Source organism: Leptopilina heterotoma, unplaced genomic scaffold (assembly GCF_015476425.1).
Source record: "Leptopilina heterotoma isolate Lh14 unplaced genomic scaffold, ASM1547642v1 Lhet_97, whole genome shotgun sequence".
NCBI lineage: Eukaryota > Metazoa > Arthropoda > Insecta > Hymenoptera > Figitidae > Leptopilina > Leptopilina heterotoma.
Window position 1 is genome coordinate 1,294,875 of NW_025111203.1, and position 19,967 is coordinate 1,314,841.

General features: G+C 21.6%; 1 protein-coding gene across 1 annotated transcript in view; it reads left to right on the forward strand.

Moving 5' to 3' along the window:
- LOC122512247 (cullin-5) overlaps positions 1-15,867 on the forward strand; it is a 31,019-nt gene extending 15,152 nt beyond the window's left edge. The window contains exons 3-11 of the mRNA XM_043627984.1: positions 2,702-2,884; positions 2,964-3,105; positions 3,269-3,583; positions 6,467-6,963; positions 7,033-7,296; positions 10,884-11,039; positions 11,133-11,413; positions 11,505-11,628; positions 14,772-15,867. Of these exons, the coding sequence (XP_043483919.1) occupies positions 2,702-2,884; positions 2,964-3,105; positions 3,269-3,583; positions 6,467-6,963; positions 7,033-7,296; positions 10,884-11,039; positions 11,133-11,413; positions 11,505-11,628; positions 14,772-14,966 (2,157 nt within the window). The 3' untranslated portion in view covers positions 14,967-15,867. The remainder of the gene's footprint in view (positions 1-2,701; positions 2,885-2,963; positions 3,106-3,268; positions 3,584-6,466; positions 6,964-7,032; positions 7,297-10,883; positions 11,040-11,132; positions 11,414-11,504; positions 11,629-14,771) is intronic.
- Positions 15,868-19,967: the final 4,100 nt, after the last annotated feature.

Consider the following 19,967-nt stretch of genomic DNA (forward strand, 5'->3'; position numbering starts at 1 on the left):
TTGTAAAATTGAATATTGTAAACAAATGGATTTGAAAATTCTCAAGGAACTTTTGCAAAAAGTATTAAATATAATGGATAATTGAATTCTTTCGAAGAATTTTAATAATGTTTTTGAAATTAAGTTCATTTTTCGAAGAATTTACTTAAAATTGTATTAAAAGTAAATGCAATCCTTTGAAGAGTTTTATTATTTAGGAGAATATTTAAATTTTTGCAACAAATTTTTATTACATTTTTTTTTAAATAATTGAATTCTTTTGAGAAATTTTATTAAAATAGTAGATTTAGAAAATATTTGAATTTCAGCGACAAAATTTCATTATTTGTGAAATGTAATTGAATTCTTGCAAAAAAATTTTTGAAAATAATTACATTTTTCGAGGAATATATTTAAAATTGTATTAAAAATAATTGAAAGCCCATGAAAAATTTTATTACCTATCTATGAAAATAATTGAATTTTTACAACTAATTTTATTATATTTTTTCAAATAGTTGAATTAATGTAAAAAATGTTACTACTTGTAAAAATAATTGAATTCTTGCAAAGGATTTCATTAACATTTTTGTAAATAATTTCATTTTTTTTCGAAAAATTTTATGGAAATTAAAATTATTATAAGTTGTTGAATTTCACAAAGGTTTGAATTTGAAATTTTTTGAAAATCTTGACTCATATGGAATAAGAATAATGATTAAATATTTATTTAAAAAAAAATTTATTGATGTTTTCGAATAAATTTACAATTAAAAAACATTCGTAAATAAATGTAATAGAACAGTTCTTTGAGTATCTAATCATTTTTAGAGTGAATCAGAATTGTTGCTAAGAATTTTAGCAAAAGATTTGATAATAATACAATTCCTTCAAAACAATTTCTTTAATAATTTTAATTGAAAATTTTAAAAATAATTGAATTTAATGAACAATTTCTTTCAAGTTTTTAAAATAATTGTGTTAGTTAATAATTGAAATTAAACATTTAATTATTAAATTTTATTAAAACCTTAGAAAATAATTAAATTTTATTCTTTTGAAAAATTTTATATAACGAATTAAGAAAAAAATCGAATTCTTTAGTGAAATTTGCTTGAAAATAATTGAATTCTTGCAAAGATTTTACTATTTAAAAAAATAATTGAATTATTTCGAAGGATTTGTTAAAATTTTAGAAAATAATTGGATTTTTTAGAAAAATATTATTAAAAATTAAAAAAAAATTAAATTATTTAATGAAATTTTATAGAAATTGTATTGAAAATAAATGAATTTTTGCAAAAAATTTTACTATTTATAAATAGGTATAATTGAATTTTTTTGAAGAATTTTTAAAAATTGTAGAAAATAATTTAACTGTATTGAAATTTTTTTTTTATTATTTATGAATAAAATTGAATTGTTTCGAAGGATTTATTAAAATTTTAGAAAATAATTGAATTCTTTCGAAAAATATTATTAAAAATTAAAAAAGATTTAAATTCTTTAATGAAATTTTATTAAAATTGTATTAAAAATAATTGAATTGTTGCAAAGAATTTTACTATTTATAAATAAAATTGAATTGTTTGGAAGGATTTATTAAAATTTTAGAAAATAATTAAATTCTTTTGAAACAATTTATAACGAGTTAAAAAAAATTGAACTCTTTCGTGAAATTTTCCTAAAAAATAATTGAATTATTTTGAAGGATTTATCAAATTTTTAGAAAATAATTGTATTCGTTCGTGAAATGTTATTTGAAATTTTGTTTAAAAATAATTGAAATTTTGAAAAAATATTTCTATTTAAAAAATAATTGAATTCTTACGAAGAATGTTATTATTTATGAAAATAATTGAATTCTTGCGAAGAATTTTATTAAAATTTTTGAAATTAATAAACGAGAATAATTAATTAATAAATTAGTTAATAATTGAATTTTTTAAAGTTTGAATCTGAAATTATTCAAGAATTCATATTTGAAAATAAAAAATTTTGTAATTTGCATAATAATAATGATTTGAATATCACGTTCCGCGCGTAATATTTGCTAATATTTAATAAAATAAATAAATAATAATTTTAATTTAATAATAATTTAAATAATAAGATAATAAATATCTATTAATTGGTGAAGGGACTTTATTAATTATACATAAAAAAATTTCCAATTCTTTGGTCTAAGCGATCTGAACTTGCATGGAAATAATCTTTTTGTGGCATAATATTTACTGTTTGTATTTCTGGAATAAAATAAATTTTAAAGTTATTGTCAATATTTAAATGATTACTTGAATTTATACCTTCCTTTATGAGAACAATTATAAATCTTCCCTATCCAATTTTCAACCGAAAAGCTTTTTCTTCAATTTCCCTACATTGAAGAACTAATAAAATTTTTTCGTTCTATTTGTTCTGACAGTTATTATTTTAAAACGATTGATTGTTGTACGTTTTTGGAAGTAAAATATTCAATACATACGAAGAAAAGAGTAGAAAAAGAAAAAAGAAAAAAGAGAATTCAAAAATGTAGAACTTTGATTAAACTTAGTTCCAATCCCAGTGGCATGTAAAATCGGTCAACTGATAGCCAGTCAACAGCATCTACAAGAGTGTTGCTGCTATGCTGGCTGCTAGTTAATCTGATCAGACTGTAAAATTTTACAGTAAAAATAGAAATTGTTCAGTTAAATGTTGCAAAGTAATAGTTTTATTTTAGAGAGTCCTAGCTCATCAAGAAGAACAAGCTTTATTGAAAGCTTACATAGCAGAATGGAGAAAGTTTTTCACGCAATGTAACTATGTACCGTCACCTTTTAGGCAATTAGAAACTTCACTCTCTGGAAAACTTGGTTCTAATATTCCAAAGAAGAATCACTGTGATGAAAGCATCGTAAGAAAGGTAAGATACTGTTTCAAATTTTTTCAATTCTTTTACACAACTTTTAAACAAAAATGTTTAAATCCTTTTGCTTTTACAGTTAATGTTAGATAGTTGGAATCAAAGTATATTTGGTGAAATAAAACAGAGACTGCAGGATTCTGCCATGAGATTAGTGCGAGCAGAAAGAAATGGAGAAGCATTTGATTCTCAGCTGGTTATTGGAGTTCGAGAGTCTTATGGTAATTTCTTTATTTTCTATTTCAGTTTACAAACATTTTTACATTTTCATCGCTATTATTGTACTGATAGTCTATTTTTATTACATTACAATTTTGTACCATTTAATTGAATTAATTACTAATTAAAATTTCTGATTAACCTCATTCTCCAATTTGATTGCAGTAAATCTTTGCTCGAATTCGGCTGACAAACTTCAAATATACCGGGAAAATTTCGAGGCAGCTTACATTGAGGCAACTGAGGCCTTCTATAAGATCAAAGCACCTGAACAATTGTATTCACATGGCGTTGAAAATTACATGCGCTACGCCGAAGCAAAGCTTCGAGAAGAAGAGCTACGCGCACAAAAATATTTGGAGCCCAACAGTGCTAGTGTGCAGTTATTAACTGATTGTTGCGTCAGAGTATTGGTTGCCAGTTTTAAACCTGCAATTCTCGCAGAATGTCCACGAATGATACAACAACACCAAACCGACAGTAAGTTCATGGCTATAATTTTATTATAATTAGAACTTAAGATTCACTTTAAGAATTGTTAAAAGGTCACAGACTTCGCACTCGATAATTTATTTTAAAAAAGTAGCAAAAAGTAGCTTTCAAACTAAAAAAAGTAGTAAAAAAAGTAGCTATCGAAAAATTAAACTTGACGACTAAAAAAAACTCGTTTTAGATCATAAAACTGAAAAAATTACATTACATATTTTTTATTTTCCTGACTTTTTCCTAATTTTCATCAAAAATATTTACTTCTTTCGTATCCTGCTAATAAATTCAATTCCTGCAACGAATTTTATTATTCATCAAAGAATTTAAATATTTATAAAAAGAATTTAATTCTTGCGAAGAATTTTTATTAAAATTTTTAAACAATTCATTTCTTTCGACTAATTTTATGCAAATTCTAATTTAAATAATTGAATTCCTGAGAAATTTGTATTATTCATTAAAAAAAATTGAATTCTTACGAAAATTTTTACAAAAATTTTTTTAAATAATTGAATTCTGTTTGGAAATTTTAAACAGTAGATATTAAAAATCATCGAATTGCAAAAAGTTTTTAAAAATAATTAAATTTTACAAACAATTATATTAAAATTGTTGACAATAATTGAATGTCTGTGTGGCATTTTATTAAATATTTTTGAAAATAATTGAATTCTTGCGAACGATTTTATTAGAACTTTTTGAAATAATTGAATTTCCAAGAAGAAATTTATTACTTTTAAAAATAATTGAATTCTTTTGATGTATATTATTATTTATGAAAATAATTGAATTTTGCAAAAAATTTTATTAAAATGCCTCAAAATAATTGAATTTTCGTGAATAATTTTGTTATTTATCTTTAGTAATTGAATTCTTTCGAAGAATTACTTATGTAAATAATTGAATTCTTGCGATCGATTTTATTGGAATTTTTAAAAATAATTGAATTTCCAAGAAGAAATTTATTACTTTTAAAAAATAATTTAATTCTTGTGATGAATATTGTTATTTATGAAAATAATTGAACTTTGCAAAGAATTTTATTAAAATGACACAAAATTATTGAATTTTCTAGAATAATTTTGTTATTTACCGACAAAATTGAATTTTTTCGACGAATTATTTATGTAAATAATTGAATTTATTACTTCGAAGAATTATTTATGGTAAAAATTATATTAAAATCTAAAAGAATAATTGAATTATTTAAAAAATATTTAATTAAAATTGTATTCAAAATAATTAATTTCTTTCGAACGATTTTATTAGAATTTTTAAAAATAATTGAATTTCAATGAAGAAATTTATTACTTTTGAAAATAATTGAATTCTTGTGATGAATATTGCTGTTTATGAAAATAATTGAATTTTGCAAAAAAATTTATTAAAATGCCTCAGAATAAATGAAATTTTGCGAAGAATTTTATTATTTATCGAAATAATTGAATTCCTGTGAAAAATTCTAATATTTTCGTAAATAATTGAATTTTTCCAAAGAATTTAAAAAAACTTTCTTTTTAAATAATTAATTTTTTCGAGAAATTAAAATTAAATTTTTAAGAAGACAATTACATTTTTCGAGCAATTCCTGCAGGATATATTAAAAATAATTGAAATTCTGAGATAAATTTTATAATTTATGAAAATAATTGAATTATTGCGAACGATTTTATTAGAATTTTTTTAAATAATTGAATTTCCATGAAAAAATTGATTACTTTTAAAAATAATTGAATTCTTGTGATGAATATTGTTATTTATGAAAATAATTGAATTTAAAAAGAAAATCATAAAATTCTTGAAAAAAATTTAATTAAAATCTAAAAGAATAATTGAATTATTTCAAAAAAATTTAATTCAAATTGTATTTAAAATAATTCATTTCTTTCGAACAATTTTATTAAAATATTTGAAAATAATTGAATTCCTGTAAAAAAATTCAAATATTTTTGTAAATTTTATTGAAATTTTCAAAATTAATTGAATTCCTGAGAAGAATTTTATTATTTATGAAAATAATTAAATTATTGGGAAAAATTTTATTAAAATGTTTAAAAAGAATTGAATTTCTATGAAAATTTTGTTATTTTTTAAAATAATTGAATTCCTTATAAGAATTTTATAAACATTGTTTTAAATAATTTTTTCGAAATACAATAAATATTATGAAAATTTTACGTTAAATATTTGAATTCTCGTGGAAAACTTTATTTGGGAAAATAATTGAAATTCTTCGATGAGTTTTATTATTTATGAAAATAATTGAATTCTTGCTTAGAATTTTATCGAAATTTTTTTTGAAAAATTGAATTTACATTAAAAATGTTTTAATTAGTGAAAGTAATTGAATTATTGTGAAGAATTGTATAAAAATTTGGTTAAATAATTGATTTTTTCGAAATTTTTTTGAAAATGCTATTCTAAATTAATTGAATTTGTGTGTAAATTTTATTATTTATGAAAATAATTAAATTTTTGATGAATTTTATCAATTTCTTTTTTCAATAATTGAATTGTTTTGCGAAATTTTCTGAAAATACTAGATATTGAAAATAATTGAATTTCGAATATTGTTTGAAAATAGTTGAATCGTGTTAAAGAATTTGATTATAATTTTTGAGAATAGTTTTTTGATTTCTATTATTAGCGAATTTAAAGTAGTGAAAATTCTAAAAAAACAGAAACAGTCGCTTTTAGTGGCTGAAATCTAAAAAAAGTACCCAAATAATAGCATAACGTAAAAAAGTAGTGAATAGTAGGTTTTAGTTGATGAGTGCGAAGGCTGAGGTCACGATCAAGATTAAGAATCTGTTTTTAAAACCTTTTTCGCCTTTGACAGATATAAACCTAAAACTCTTGAATTGTTTTTTTTAGAATTGCGGCTCATGTTGAAATTAATGGACAGAGTGCAGGACGGTGTGATTCCAATGCTGCGAGATTTGGAGGATCATATAGCAAGTGCCGGACTAGCAGATATGATGGCTGCCGTTGACGTAATCACTCAAGATTCTGAGAAATATGTCGAGAGGCTGTTGGATCTGTTCAGGCGCTTTTCAATTCTCGTGAAAGAGGCATTCGACGATGATCCGCGGTTTTTGACCGCACGAGATAAGGCGTACAAACTTGTTGTAAACGATGCGACTGTATTTAGACTAGAACTGCCCGTGCGACAAGGAGCTGCTTCTTCTTCTGCCGCTGGAATTCCCCCCGCTCCTGTTGCTTTAAACAGTAAACCAAATAGCAATAACAACATTCAACCTGAGTCCAAGTGTCCCGAATTGCTAGCAAACTATTGCGACATGTTACTTAGAAAAACACCACTTAGCAAAAAACTTACTTCCGATGAAATCGAAAGTAAATTACGAGATGTGGTATGTTTTTTACGTTATTTTTGTTTCTCCTTTTCTGCTAGTTTATTGAAGACTCTTTTTTTGTTCCAGTTACTAGTATTGAAATACGTTCAGAATAAGGATGTGTTTATGCGATATCATAAGGCACATTTAACAAGGCGCTTAATATTGGACACGTCGGCCGATTCGGAAAAGGAGGAAAACATGGTAGAATGGCTGCGAGAAGTCGGCATGCCTGCTGATTATGTCAATAAACTGGCACGAATGTTTCAAGATATCAAAGTCTCTCAAGATCTCAATCAACAATTTAAGGAACAATGTCGAGCTGTTATTGCCGACAGTATTAATATTAAGGTATGTTTTATTTTAAGTGCAAATTACTTCAAATTCAGGGCTCGAACTAGGTCCGTAAATCCCGTAAAGATCCGTAAATTTGCTTGAAGTCCATAAAAGTCCGTTTTTTTGAAAAAAGGTCAGTAAAGTTCGTAATTTTATTGAAAAAGGACGAAATTTTCGTAAATTGTACGATATAATTTGGAGAATTTTAGAAAAATTACAAATGATTGCAGAAATTCAATTATTTTCAAAATTAATAAAATTCTTCGCAAAAATTCAATTATGTTCAAAACTTTTTAAAAATTCTCGTCAAAATTTATATTATCTTTTAGAAATAATGAAATTCTTTTCCGAAATTCATTTATTTTCAAAAATTTTAATAAAATTCTTGGCAAAATTTCAATTATTTTCAAAAATTTTCCTCAATTCAATAATTTTTAATATCTACTATATTATTTTAATAAAATTTTTCAAAAGAATTCAATTATTTTTTTCAAAAAAATTAAATTAAATTAAATTTAATTCCAAAAAAATTTAATAATTTTTGAAATTTTTTTTTTTTTTTGAATTTATGAAAATAATTAAACGTTTACGTAAACGTTTAATTATTTTCATAAATAATAAAATGTTTACAAGAATTCAATTAATTTCGTAAATAATAAATGTCTTTTTAGGAATTCAATTATTTTCATAAATAATAAAACTCATTGCAGAATTTAAATTAATTTTAATACAATTTTAATCGAATTCCTCGAAAAATTTATAATTATTCTTGAAAATTGTATTAAAATTCCTCAAAAAAATTGAATTATTTAAAAATTTATTGGTAAAATTCTTTCTGAGAATTCAGTTTTAAGAAACATGTTATTATTCAATAATTGGTTTTATTATTTATTTGTATTTAAATAATTAAATTCTAGTTGAATTGTCTAATAAAAATTGATTTAAAAATCGATTTCAGTAAAAATTTTAGATATTAATTGAATATTAAAAGCATTAGAGCGTGAATTTTTAGAAATAGTTGAATTTTGAAAAGGTTTGAATTTGAAATTTTTGAAAATCTGAATTCTTCATTTTTTTAATTAACAATTTTGTGGAATTAATTTTTTTGATAACGTTTAATTGTGGATTATTTTTTGAAATTGTAGATTGTAAATTGAAGACAAATGAATTTAAAAATTCTCAAAGAACTATTTCAGAAATTATTAAAAATAATGCATTTATAGAAGAATTTTAGTTAGAAACACGAAGAAAAAATTTAATTTTGAAAAAGTTACAAATTATTGTAGAAATTCAATTATTTTTATGAGTAATAATATTCTTCGCAAAAATTAAATATTGTTAAAAAATAATTAAATTCTTCTTAGGTATTCAATTATTTTTACAAGTAATAAAACTTATCGCAGAATTTCGATTATTTTTAATACAATTTTAATCGAATTTCTCGAAAAATGTAATTTTACTTAAAATTTTTATTGAAACTCTTCGAAAGAATTCAATTATTCAAAAATTTGTTAATAAAATTATGTATAAGAATTGAATTCTAAGAAACATTCAATTATTCAATAAATTATTTATTTTTGTATTTAAATCATTGAATTCGCGTAGCATTTTCTAAAAAAATTGATTTAATAATGAATTTTAATTAAAATTTCAGATAATAATTGAATATTAGAAGCATTATAGCGTGAATTTTTAGAAATATAATTGAATTTTGAAATTAATTTTTTTTGAAAAAGTTTATTTGAATTTTGATATATTTTTTTTTAAGTTTTTATTTTCTAATAAATATATTTAATTGAAGAATTTACGAATAATTAAATTTTCGTACAATTGAATATTGTAATCAAATGCTTGAAAATAATTTTTTATTTTTTTTTCATTTTTGGTCTGTAAAACCTTGTTACTTGTTACAACAAAAATTGTATTGAAAATAATTGAATTCTTCCGAAGAATATTAATATTTATGAAAATAATTGAATTTTTGCGAAGAATTTAATCAAAATTTTTAAATGTAGGGTAAGTGTGCCAATTATGGCGCGGTTCTGGTTTAGCCGTCTTTGAAATAGAAAATTCAAAAATTATAATGAGAGAAGTAACTTTATGGCTTATTAAACAAAAAGCTAGTGTCATTCAGATAATAAAACATTAGTAAAAACTTTATAAAAATTAATTGTTTAAACAAATTAAAGCAATAAAAAATAAAATCAAAAACGTCAATTATGGCGCGATTGAGTCAATCTTGGCGCGCCAATTACGGCGAGAAAAATAACGTGTATTTAGAGGTTGTGTTGCGCGCCATAACTGAAGCACGTGCATTCAATAAAAATGTGCCAATTATGGCGGAGCGCAATTTTTGTTATTAAATAATTAAATTAATAATAGTTTAAATGTGTTTCTTTTCGTACAATGATATCGAGTTAGGTCGAAAATAACTTTTTCAAACATTTTCAAATAACTAAATTATTCTAAAATAGTAAATAATTGTATTTTTCACAAAGTCGCCATAATTGGAGCACCCGCCACAATTGACGCACTTACCCTAGTTGAATTTTTAAAAAAATTGTATTCAAAATTCTAAAAAATTAGTTTTTAAATTATATAAAAAGAAATCTAATTTTTCAAGAATTTTATTTAAAAAATTACATAATTAAATTTTTATAAACAAATTGTATCATTTTTTAATTTTTAAAGAACATAATTTAATATATTTTTCAAGAAATTTCTTAAAAATTTTGAAAATAATTAAAGGTTCTTAAGTTTTAAAGAATATATATTTGAATATCTTTCAATAAATTTTCATTTTTTTTTAATTTTTTTTTTTTTTTTATTTTTTTCAATAAATTTATTAAGCTTTTTGAAAATTAAGGAATTTTACAGAAAAAAAGATTTTGAATGACCAGAAGGAAACGAGAAGGAAACAATTAAAATAATTGAATGTAATTGAATGTTTTTAAAGACTTTATTATATTTAAAAGAATAATTGAATTGATTCAATGGATTTATTAAAATTTTAGAAAATAATTAAATTTTTTCGTGAAATTGTATATTAAAATTTTTTTTAAAGATATTTGAATTTTTGCAAAGAATTTTATTATTTATAAAAATAATCGAATTGTTCCGAAGAATGTTATTATATGAAAATAATTAAATTCTTGCGAAGAATTATATTAATGGTTTTTTTTACTGTTGGGCTTTGTTATAAATAAATAAGTGATTTTCTTAAATTTTAATTATGAACTTATTCAAAAAATTGGAATTTGAAAATAAAAATTTTGTAATTTGCATAATAATAACAATAATAATAATAAATGGAATATCACGTTCCGCGTGCAACATTTGCTAGTTATTTTTAATAAATAAAGATTTTAAGAAAGAATTTAATGTATAGAAACTAAAATTTCTTAATTGGACAAAAGATTGTAGTTATTAATAGTAAGAAAATGAAATTCAAATTCATATTTTATTTTTATCAAAAAAATTTGAATTGCAAATTTTTAAATTCTGTAATTTTGAAAAACTTAATTATAAAAAAATAAAGAAGAAGTTAACCGCGCGCGAAGTGTTGCTAGTTGGAAATAAATTGAAAACTTGATTATTTTCAGATTCTAAATGCTGGTGCGTGGGCGAGAGGTAGCGAAAGAGTAACTGTCAGCTTACCTCTTCAACTGGAAGATTATATTCCAGAGGTGGAAGAATTTTACAAAAAGAAACATAGTGGGCGAAAACTTCAGTGGTATCACCATATGTCAAACGGAACGGTAATGTTTCTTTGCTATTCATTATATTGTTATTTCGAACTTAAGCTTAAAGTTTAAAACGACAAAAATTATAATATCGACTATATTTTCTAGATAACATTTTCGAATCAAGTCGGTCGATTCGATGTGGACGTTACAACCTTTCAAATGGCTGTATTATTTGCTTGGAATCAACGACCACTTGAAAGAATCTCCTATGAAAATCTCCGCCTGGCCACGGAGCTTCCAGATCCAGAATTGAGACGCACACTGTGGTCTTTGTGCGCCTTTCCCAAATTGAAGAGACAACTTCTTCTGGTTGATCCCATAGCACACAGTCCTAAGGATTTTGCACACGATACGAGATTTTGGGTTAATCAGGACTTTGCCATTGTGTACGTTCATTTTACGAGTAAAATAATTATAGCTTTTCGCCTGTGTGCTCTCAATAATAAACTATTAAAATTTGACAAAATCTTTCAACAGGAAAAACAATAAACTTCAAAAACGAGGGAAGATAAATCTAATTGGACGTTTACAACTATCAACGGAACGAAGTAAGGAGGAAGACAACCAATCAATTGTGCAGCTTAGGATTTTACGCCTTCAAGTAAGATTTTTTCTTACTTTACGCATTAAAGAAAACATTAAAATTACATTTTTTTTTTTACTTTTTTCAATTATCGTAACATTTTTCCCTTTTCTCCTTAAAAAATGTACAAAAATTGTCATTTTTGTAAAAATGTTTAATTATTTTGAGAAAAAAAATTTCTACATTTTGCAAACTTTGGAAAAATTGCTTTTTCTTGAAAAAAAATCTATATTAAGATCTGGGATAAATATTTCTTATCTTAAAAGGAAGTTTTCCTTAAAAATAGTAAAAAGTTAATTTGGAAATAAGAATTTTGAATGGTAAATTTTATTTACTTTGAAGGAAATTTGACTAAGTCTGAAGTAAAGTTTACTAATTTTTGCTGCAATTTATTTCGGATATAGTAAAATTCATAGAAATTTAAAATAAAAGTAGTGTTACAATAATTTGTTATTTAATTTATAAAAAAAACTTCTTTTTTAAATCTGGATCCCTTTTTGAAAATTGTGATTTGGAAATATAATTGTCAACTTTATATCTTTTTTCTTCTTTTTTCAAAAAGAAAACAGGATTTTGTGTAAAAATTGTAATTTTTAAATAGAAATTACACAAATTTTTCTTATTACTTTCGAAAAAAGAATTATAATTTCGTTAAAAATTGTGTTTTAAAAACGGAAATTACACAAAGTTTTCTTCCAAAAGAAACTAAAAATGTTTAAATGAACCAAAAAATATTATTGACAAATCAACATTATGAAAATTTCTTACCTTTATTTTATAAAAATCGTTTAAATTTCTTAGTTTTATTTTAATATTATGAGTTTTTCGACTTTTTTTACAAATATTGCAAAAAAATACCACATTTTGGGTATGAAATGCAATTTTTTTCGATATTTATACTGTAAAAAATAACTTTAGAAATATCTTTCAAACATTTTTTAAATAATTTTTAAAAAAAATATTAATTAACAAATTTTTAAATAAATTTATTGATTTTTTGCAGTATTTTATTACAATTTTTGAAGAATATCTTCTATATTAATAATAATCGTTGTATTCCGATAATCTGTTCGCAGTTTGAAGTTAGTTGTTGTTTTCTTTTTTGTTGCCTAACTTTTTAAATTAATTTTTCTTTTTGTGCATATTTTCAATTTTAAAATTAATGTATTGAAAATCATTGAATTCCTGCAAAGAATTTTATGAAAAAATTTGAAATTATTGAATTCCTTCGAAGAATTTTATGAAAAAATTTGAGAATAATTTAATTTCATCGAAGAATTTTAGTAAAATTTTTGAAAATCCTAATTCAATTCTTTTGATGAATTTCTTTGAATTTTTTTAAAATAATGTAGTTTCATTAATAATTTTAATATTGGAAATTTTTTAAGTAATTAAATTTTATGAAGAATTTTTGTTAAGTTTTTAAAATAATCGTGTTTCTTAATAATTGAAATTAAACATTTAATTATAGAATTTTATTAAAATTAAAAAAAAATAATTTAATTCATTTAAGAAATTTTATTAAAATATAGAAAATAATTAAATTATTTCAAAAAAACTTCTTTAATTTATTGATTTCACTATTAAAATTTTAGTAAAATTATTGATAGAAAGATAAACTTTTTAAACAATTTTATTAGAGTTTTTGTAAAGAATTAAATAATTCTGTTGAAGAATTTTTTTTTAAGTTTTTTGAATAATTTTAATTAAAATTTTTAAAAATAATTGAATTAAACAAAGAAATTTTTTCAACCTTTTAAAAATAATCGTGTCTGTTAATAATTATAGTTAAATATTTGATTATTGAAGTTCATTAAAATTGTATTGGAAATAATTTAATTCTTGTCGTGAATTTTACTCCCTATAAAAATAATTGAATTGTTTCGAATAATATATTAAAATTTTATTAAAATTGTATTCAAAATAATTGAATTTTTGCAAAGAATTTTATTATTTATAAAAATAATTGTATTCTTTCGAAGAATTTATTATATTGAATTCTTTTGGAAATTTTTAAATCGAATTGAGAAAAAAATTGAATTCTATCTTGAAATTCTATTGAAAATACCGAATCTTTGTAAAATATTTTACTATTTAAAAAAGTAATTCAATTCTTTCGTGGAATTTTATTAAATTTTTGTTGAAAATAATTAACATTTTGCAAAAAATTTTACTATTTATAAAAATAATTGAACTCTTGCGAAGAAATAAAAATTTTTGAAGATATGAACATTAATAATAATTAATTAGGTGCTTAATAAATTAATGTTTTAAATTCTGATTATTAAATTATTCAAAAATTTGTTCTTGTAAATAAAATTAATTACAAACTTTGGAAATAATTGAATTCTCAAATATTTTAATGAAAAATCTTCAAGCGAAAATTTTAAAATGAAAATTAAGGAAACTTAGCCTTTAAAAATTGTATTAAAATATTTATGAGGAGAGTAATGCTTTCATCATTTTAAATTCAATTATTTCAAATAACATATTTCCGAAAACTCAAATACAAATGAAAAATAATAACATTTTTTAGAATTATTTTTAGTATCTTTGAGAAAATAATCATATTCAAAATTTCTAATTAAAATTCTTCAAACAATTATTTTTTTTAAAGTATACAAAAATTCATTTAAAAAATTCAATTATTTTCAAAAAATTACGTTACAATATTTTTAAAAAACTAATTGAAAAAATATTTAAAAAAAATTAATTTTCATAACTTTTTTATTATAATTTTTTGACAACTTTAAAAAAAACACATAAGCAGTTACAATTGTTATAAAAAAATGAATTTTTGTACTTAAATAATTGAATTCTCGAAGAACTTTTCGAAAATTATTATTAAAAATTGTTAACAAGTGAATTTTGGAAGGGATATAGTTGTAATTTTTAGAATTTATTAAATTTCATAAGGTCTTAAATTGCAATTTTTTTAATTTTAATTTTTGTAACAATAATGAATTAAATCAATGACTTTCTCGACTTATTTTGTATTTTTATTCGACTAACGCGATTTTTTTGCGCCTTAAAGTCGATTCGAGGTCTGAAATTGTGCTTGACAAATAAAACAATTGTATAATTTCAATCGAGTAAAGTGTTTAAAAAAACAAAAGCATACACATTGAAATATAAAGACTAAATAATGAATTTTGTTTCAGGAAGCAATTATTAAAATTCTCAAGATGAGGAAGAAAATTAACAACGCTCAACTACAAACTGAATTAGTGGATATTCTGAAAAATATGTTTTTGCCAAGTAAAAAAATGATTAAAGAACAAATTGAGTGGCTTATAGAACATAAATATATTCGCCGACAAGAAGATGATATTAATACCTTTGTGTACATGACATAATTCAAGTTTTGGTTAAAAGTTTTTAAGCTTTTATTATTAACTTATATATTTTTGTATATCTGTATTTCGTTTTAGAATTGTTCGTTTGTGATTGTTCGGAACATAGGAATATTTGAATGAGACACTTTTAAAATTGGGAGATTTATCCTATTCTCCATTAGTTTCGATACATCACGTGATTAATATTCGTTCACTTAGAATATTTCATTATAAAGGTGCTTGTTTTAAATTTACCCTTTTTTTACAATCAATTGATTGTTATAAATTTATAATATTTTTAAATTTATCAAAAACTGCGTCTTTATTTGTAAAAAAGAATCTCTTGTATTGATAATAATTGAAATTTTTTCTAGTTCAACATTTTATAGAATACTGAATATTTTCTTTTTAACAAGTTTTACACTTTACTGATTACATAATGAGTTCCTATGTAATTCTTGAATTTAGTAGTATCAGTCAAGTGTTTTTAATTCATTTTTAAATTTGTACAGATTTTTATAATAAGCAAGCAATACTAAAATTGCTAATTACGGATTTGTCAGTATTAGAGATTCTGCAAAAATTATATTTACGCTTTGAAAATACTGAGCAACTGTTGGTATTAAGACAAGTGAAAATAAAAAAAAACTCTAAAAATCAAATTATAAAATAGACGAATGGATTTATTTAAGGAAATCGATTGTAACAATGAACGCATTTTAAAAAGCAAGGATAATATTGGAGGATGGTATCAATTTCTGCGTTTAATGTATGTCTCAAAATCGTCTGTATGTTTGTAATTTTTTTCACATGATAATATTAACTTGTATAAAGCCTTTGTAATATTAAAATGTTAAGAATGTAAAGAAAAAAATGACTTATTCCTTTAATGGAATAAATTAAAGGCCAAATTTTTCACAAATTAGTATTATAATTCCTCACATATATTTAGAAATTATAAATCTTATAAAATCGTCTTATAAATTAAGATGAAATTATATTTTTTTAATGTAAATTAAATTCCACATTTTAAAAATTTGTTTTAAATTAAAACTATTTTTCTAAGTTAGAAAAGGTGATCAATAGTTTACTAATATCAATTTAGAAAAATAATTTATTTACTAATAACTATACATTTTTTTAAATAGAAAGGAAGCGCAAGTTTTCATTGCTAAAAGAAATGTAAAGAATTCATAGATCATTTATTAATATAACTTGTTTTTTAAATGTGTAATGAACAAAAACTATAATTTGAGAAAAAAAACATTTTCGTTTATAAACATTATATAACTTAATAATATTAAATTCATCTTACATTATACAAGATTTTTACAATTTTGTTGTTATTTCATTTTTCTGATATGCGTATAAATATATTAAATTCAGAACTAAAAAATAATCAAAATTTAAGCTGTTTGAGAATAAACAGTTGGTACGCTTAATATTTCGATGATACAGTCGTGTCTTATATTTGCAAATAGGACTCGAACTCTTTCTTCACTGAAAGCTGACGTTAAAACCTAAATTAAAATAATACGTTAAATGTTTTCTTCAAATCTACAATTTAATTTTTAATTTTTATATTTTAATAAAATAAACGGTTCAAGATGAATTATAATACATATTAAATTATAAAATATATAAATATTTATATTCGAATTTAATATTTGTGACGCACTTTGAAGAAAGATACCTAAGAAGTAAAATATTTTAACTTATGTTAATGGAAACGATGGAAACACACAAAGAGGCTCAAATCTCAATATAAAACACTGTTTTAAATCTTCATTACAACTAAAATAATTAAGAAAAGGTGAATTTCTATTTTCCACAATATTAAGAAAGAATGCGACAAACGATCGGAACAAAAGTTCATCTTCAATGTCATAATTTCGTATATTAACTAAAAAAAAAGACAAATTAAATTTTAAATTCGTTTTATTTGAAGAGTAAGGAATTCAATTTTCAACATTTTAAACAATTAAAAGTTGCATTTGAATCAACATTATAATTTTTTGTCAATAACAAGTATATTTGATAAATTTTAGGTTATGTTACCTAAATCATTTCTATTAATAAAAAATAATAATTTTGGTAGGTGGTCACTTTTTCTAAAAAATATTTTCTAATCCTTTTTGTCTAAAAAAAAATTTTATTTCTTTAGATTTCTAATGAAATCTGTTTTCTAAAAAAAGTTTTTCTAACAAGTTTTGATTTCTAAAAAAAGTTTTTCTAAAAAGTTTGGATTTCTAATATTTATTTTCCTAAATTTTGAAAAATCTCATAATTTTGATAAAAGTTAGAAAATATTGTTAAGAAACTAAGATTAAGAAAAAAAAATTATTTTGCATATTTTCTGCTTCTCAATCATAATTCTCTTTACAAAATTATAAGTTTCTTCTTGAAAAAGAAGAAAAATTTTTTATAAAATAACTTTTTTTAATCACAATTAATTAACAAAATTCAGTTTTTCTTGGAAAAAAAATAATAATTTGCATCATTTTTGTACTAAAAGTTCCAAAATTAATTTATTAATAAAACACTTTTTTAGAAAATTTGAAATATCTTTAGAAAAAAAAATCTCTATAATAATAATAATAATAATAATAATAATAATAATAATAATAATAATAATAATAATAATAATAATAATAATAATAATAATAATTTGTTAATAACGATTTTTAACTTTTTTTAAAAGTTTTGTTAAAAAATTTGCATAATTCTATTAGAAATTAGAATTAGAAGAAAGAAAATTAAAAAAACACTTTCATTAGAAAAAAGTTTTTTAGAAATTCACCTTTATTAGAGAAAAATTTTTTAGAAAATACGTTTTAAAAAACTGTACCTTAACTAATAATTTTTATTCAAATGCAACTTTAAAATTTTTAAATCTTGTAAATTGATTTCTTTACCCTTCTACTAAAACAAAATTTGTTTTTTTTTGTTAAAATAAGAAATTACGACATCGTGAAAGTAACACAAACATAACCTTAAAATAATTTTCTTAGATACCTTTCTTCAGTGTTCAATTTTTGCAAATTTGAGACTCGACTGTACTAACCATAATAATATAATAGTAACAGTAGTCATAAATAGTGATTTATGATCTGCACCTGATTGAATTTAACGCTTGAAAAAAAATTGTACAATTAATAAGAAAAACGAAAAAAAAAATTCAAACAACATTTGTAACTAATAGTAGAATATTTTTTGCAACTAATATTCAAATCATCTAGCACTTATACCTTAAATACAATTTTTTAAATTCCGAGTTCAACAGCTCCATTTAGGTAATATCATATTATATACACATAAATATTTAACATTAGGTACATGATTTTCATTTTGTAGAACAAACAAATCAACAAACAAAAAACGTAGACTATAATACATTATGAGTTTAATTGTGTAATTTCATTTTGGCATTCACTTTGATTTTTCCAATTTTTCTTCCACTTTGACTATATTTTTTTTTAACAAAGTCAACATTTTTCACTACTTTTTACTAAGTAAAAAATAAAATTACACAATTGCACCGCGTAAGATTCATATTATCATCAGACAAACTTCAAAAGTGTAAGGAGAAAAAATGGTAACATATTTATAATACATATTTCTATATTAGTTAAATTCAATATTTTCATTAAATAATTTTCTAGTGCATTTAGGGAGGCATAACAAATAAATAACAAAATCAATTATAATAAATTAACAGACATTCGAAAAACATAGTAATAAACTAAATACACTGAAAAAAGTTCGGCAATGTTTACTTAGAATTACAACAATATTGTATGAGATAAATTCTCATAACAATATATTAATAGTGCAGGGGGTGAAATTTTTCAAGAGCAACTTAAATATTTATAACCTTACGAAATAATACAAATTTTTTAATTATATTTCTTTATAACATTATCATAAAATATTCTCTGAAAATAAATTGTTTTGAGTTTTTTGGAAATATTCCAAACTCTTATTGATGCTTGAGGCCATTTTAGGAACATGAGTTTAAACGATTTCTCCTTTTTTGTCTTACTCGTAAAATAATTACAGAATTTTGTTACTATTTTATTATTTCAATCAAATATTTATAGAATTAAAAATTTCAATATTTGAAAACAAAAACTTTTTTCATTCATGCAATTTTTATTTTTATTCACAAAATTACCAAATATGGACAGAAATAAAAATTTTCAAATTCAGTATTTTGACATTTTGTCTAGTTTAAATTATATAAATTTTGGTTTGTAATTTTTATTTTACTTCAGAGAAGCAATAAAATGAATTACTAGTAATTTTCTAATTTAGAAAACAAAATATTCATTTTATTTATTATTTTAAGAGTAGGACGAAAAACAGATCAATATCCATTTTGCTTTCAATTTTTGGAAATTAATCTTTTTTATGTTTTATGCGCGATAAACGTGCCTATGCATTGCAAATGTTACAGATTTCATTGAAGTAATCATATATTTAAATCTGTAATGATGCACGTTAAGATATTTTTGATCGACAAATTCGTAATTATAGTATAGAGTATTATTTTGTGATATTTTATTTTGATTCTCACTTTAAATTTGCCTTTCACTATTTTTCGAAAATATTCCTTTCTGTAAACTTAATAAAAAAAAACTTTAAAATACGACGAATTTCTTCAGTTTATTAAACGAAAAATTAATTATTAATTTTGGATCTTTAAAGCATGGCAAAAACTTTCAATAGCAAAGTTATTTTTTATGGAGCTTTTCTTTATCTTAGTAGTGGCAAAAAATTATAGGTTATATTTAGTTGTTTTTACTTTATTAAAGATTGATTTTCAATTACTTGAAGTAAAAGACAATTTTTATTATTTATTTAGTATATAAAATTGTTCATAAAAATTGTATTTGACTTTAGATAATTAAGAATGAATCTTTAATCGAGTAAAAACATTTCTAAACATAACCTAAAATTTTTGCCCTTTCACCCAACTAATAGTCTCATCTCATTTATAAAAGGCGGCAAAAAGGAAATAAA